We start from the raw sequence: 650 nt of genomic DNA, 5'->3' as shown, positions 1-650 counted from the left end.
CGACAATTGATATGTGGGTTCGAACATGCACTGCTGCTTAGCGCCAACGGTGATATCTATAGTTGGGGCAACGGATTGTATGAATTTATTTTTTTTTTGTTGTATTTATAATTAAAAAATATAAATTGTTTTCTAGTCGAGGGCAATTGGGACAGGATGTGTTGCGTGTGGAAGAGGTGCCGATGCTGATAGAAGCGCTAGCAGGAATTAAAGTAGCTATCATTGAAATGTTCCAGTCTCGTACATACTTACTTTCTTTATTTACAGATAAGTTTTATAGCTGCTGGCGGCTGGCACAGCGCAGCCATTTCCGCTTTCGGCGATCTCTATACCTGGGGTTTCAATTCAAATGGCCAATTGGGTTTACGTATGTTCAAAATAACCGCTGCGGGAAATATTAAACAGCCAACAGTATTTACGTTGCCACAAATTGTAGAAATACCAGAGTGTAAATGCATGCAGGCGAAAGATTCTACAATGTGTGATGAAATAACGCAGAATAAGGATGCTACTGGCGAATGCCTACCAGTGAGAGTTTATGCAGGTGCACGTCATACGCTTTTGCAAATGAAATGTGGCGCATTGTGTACGGCTGGCTGGAATGCACACGGCCAATTAGGTATTGGACATAAAGTGGATTATTGTGATGA

The 650-nt window shown here is 41.4% G+C and overlaps 2 protein-coding genes across 2 annotated transcripts in view; one reads left to right on the top strand and one right to left on the bottom strand.

Annotated features, from left to right (window-relative positions):
• Window positions 1-650, bottom strand: part of LOC118736890 (ADP-ribosylation factor-like protein 3) — a 61452-nt gene that overhangs the window by 5125 nt on the left and 55677 nt on the right. The gene's annotated exons all lie outside the window — the stretch shown is intronic.
• LOC118736891 (RCC1 domain-containing protein 1) overlaps window positions 137-650 on the top strand; it is a gene marked incomplete at its 5' end in the record, with an annotated part of 1429 nt that continues 915 nt past the window's right edge. The window contains 2 exon segments of the mRNA XM_036467016.1: window positions 137-212; window positions 268-619. Coding sequence (XP_036322909.1) covers window positions 183-212; window positions 268-619 — 382 coding nt within the window.

This window comes from Rhagoletis pomonella, unplaced genomic scaffold (genome assembly GCF_013731165.1).
Source record: "Rhagoletis pomonella isolate Grant_MI unplaced genomic scaffold, Rhpom_1.0 Rhpom_scaffold_00004, whole genome shotgun sequence".
In the NCBI taxonomy this organism is placed as follows: Eukaryota; Metazoa; Arthropoda; class Insecta; order Diptera; family Tephritidae; genus Rhagoletis; species Rhagoletis pomonella.
Note: the sequence above shows the minus strand (reverse complement) of the source record. Positions and strands in the feature narration are given on the sequence as shown.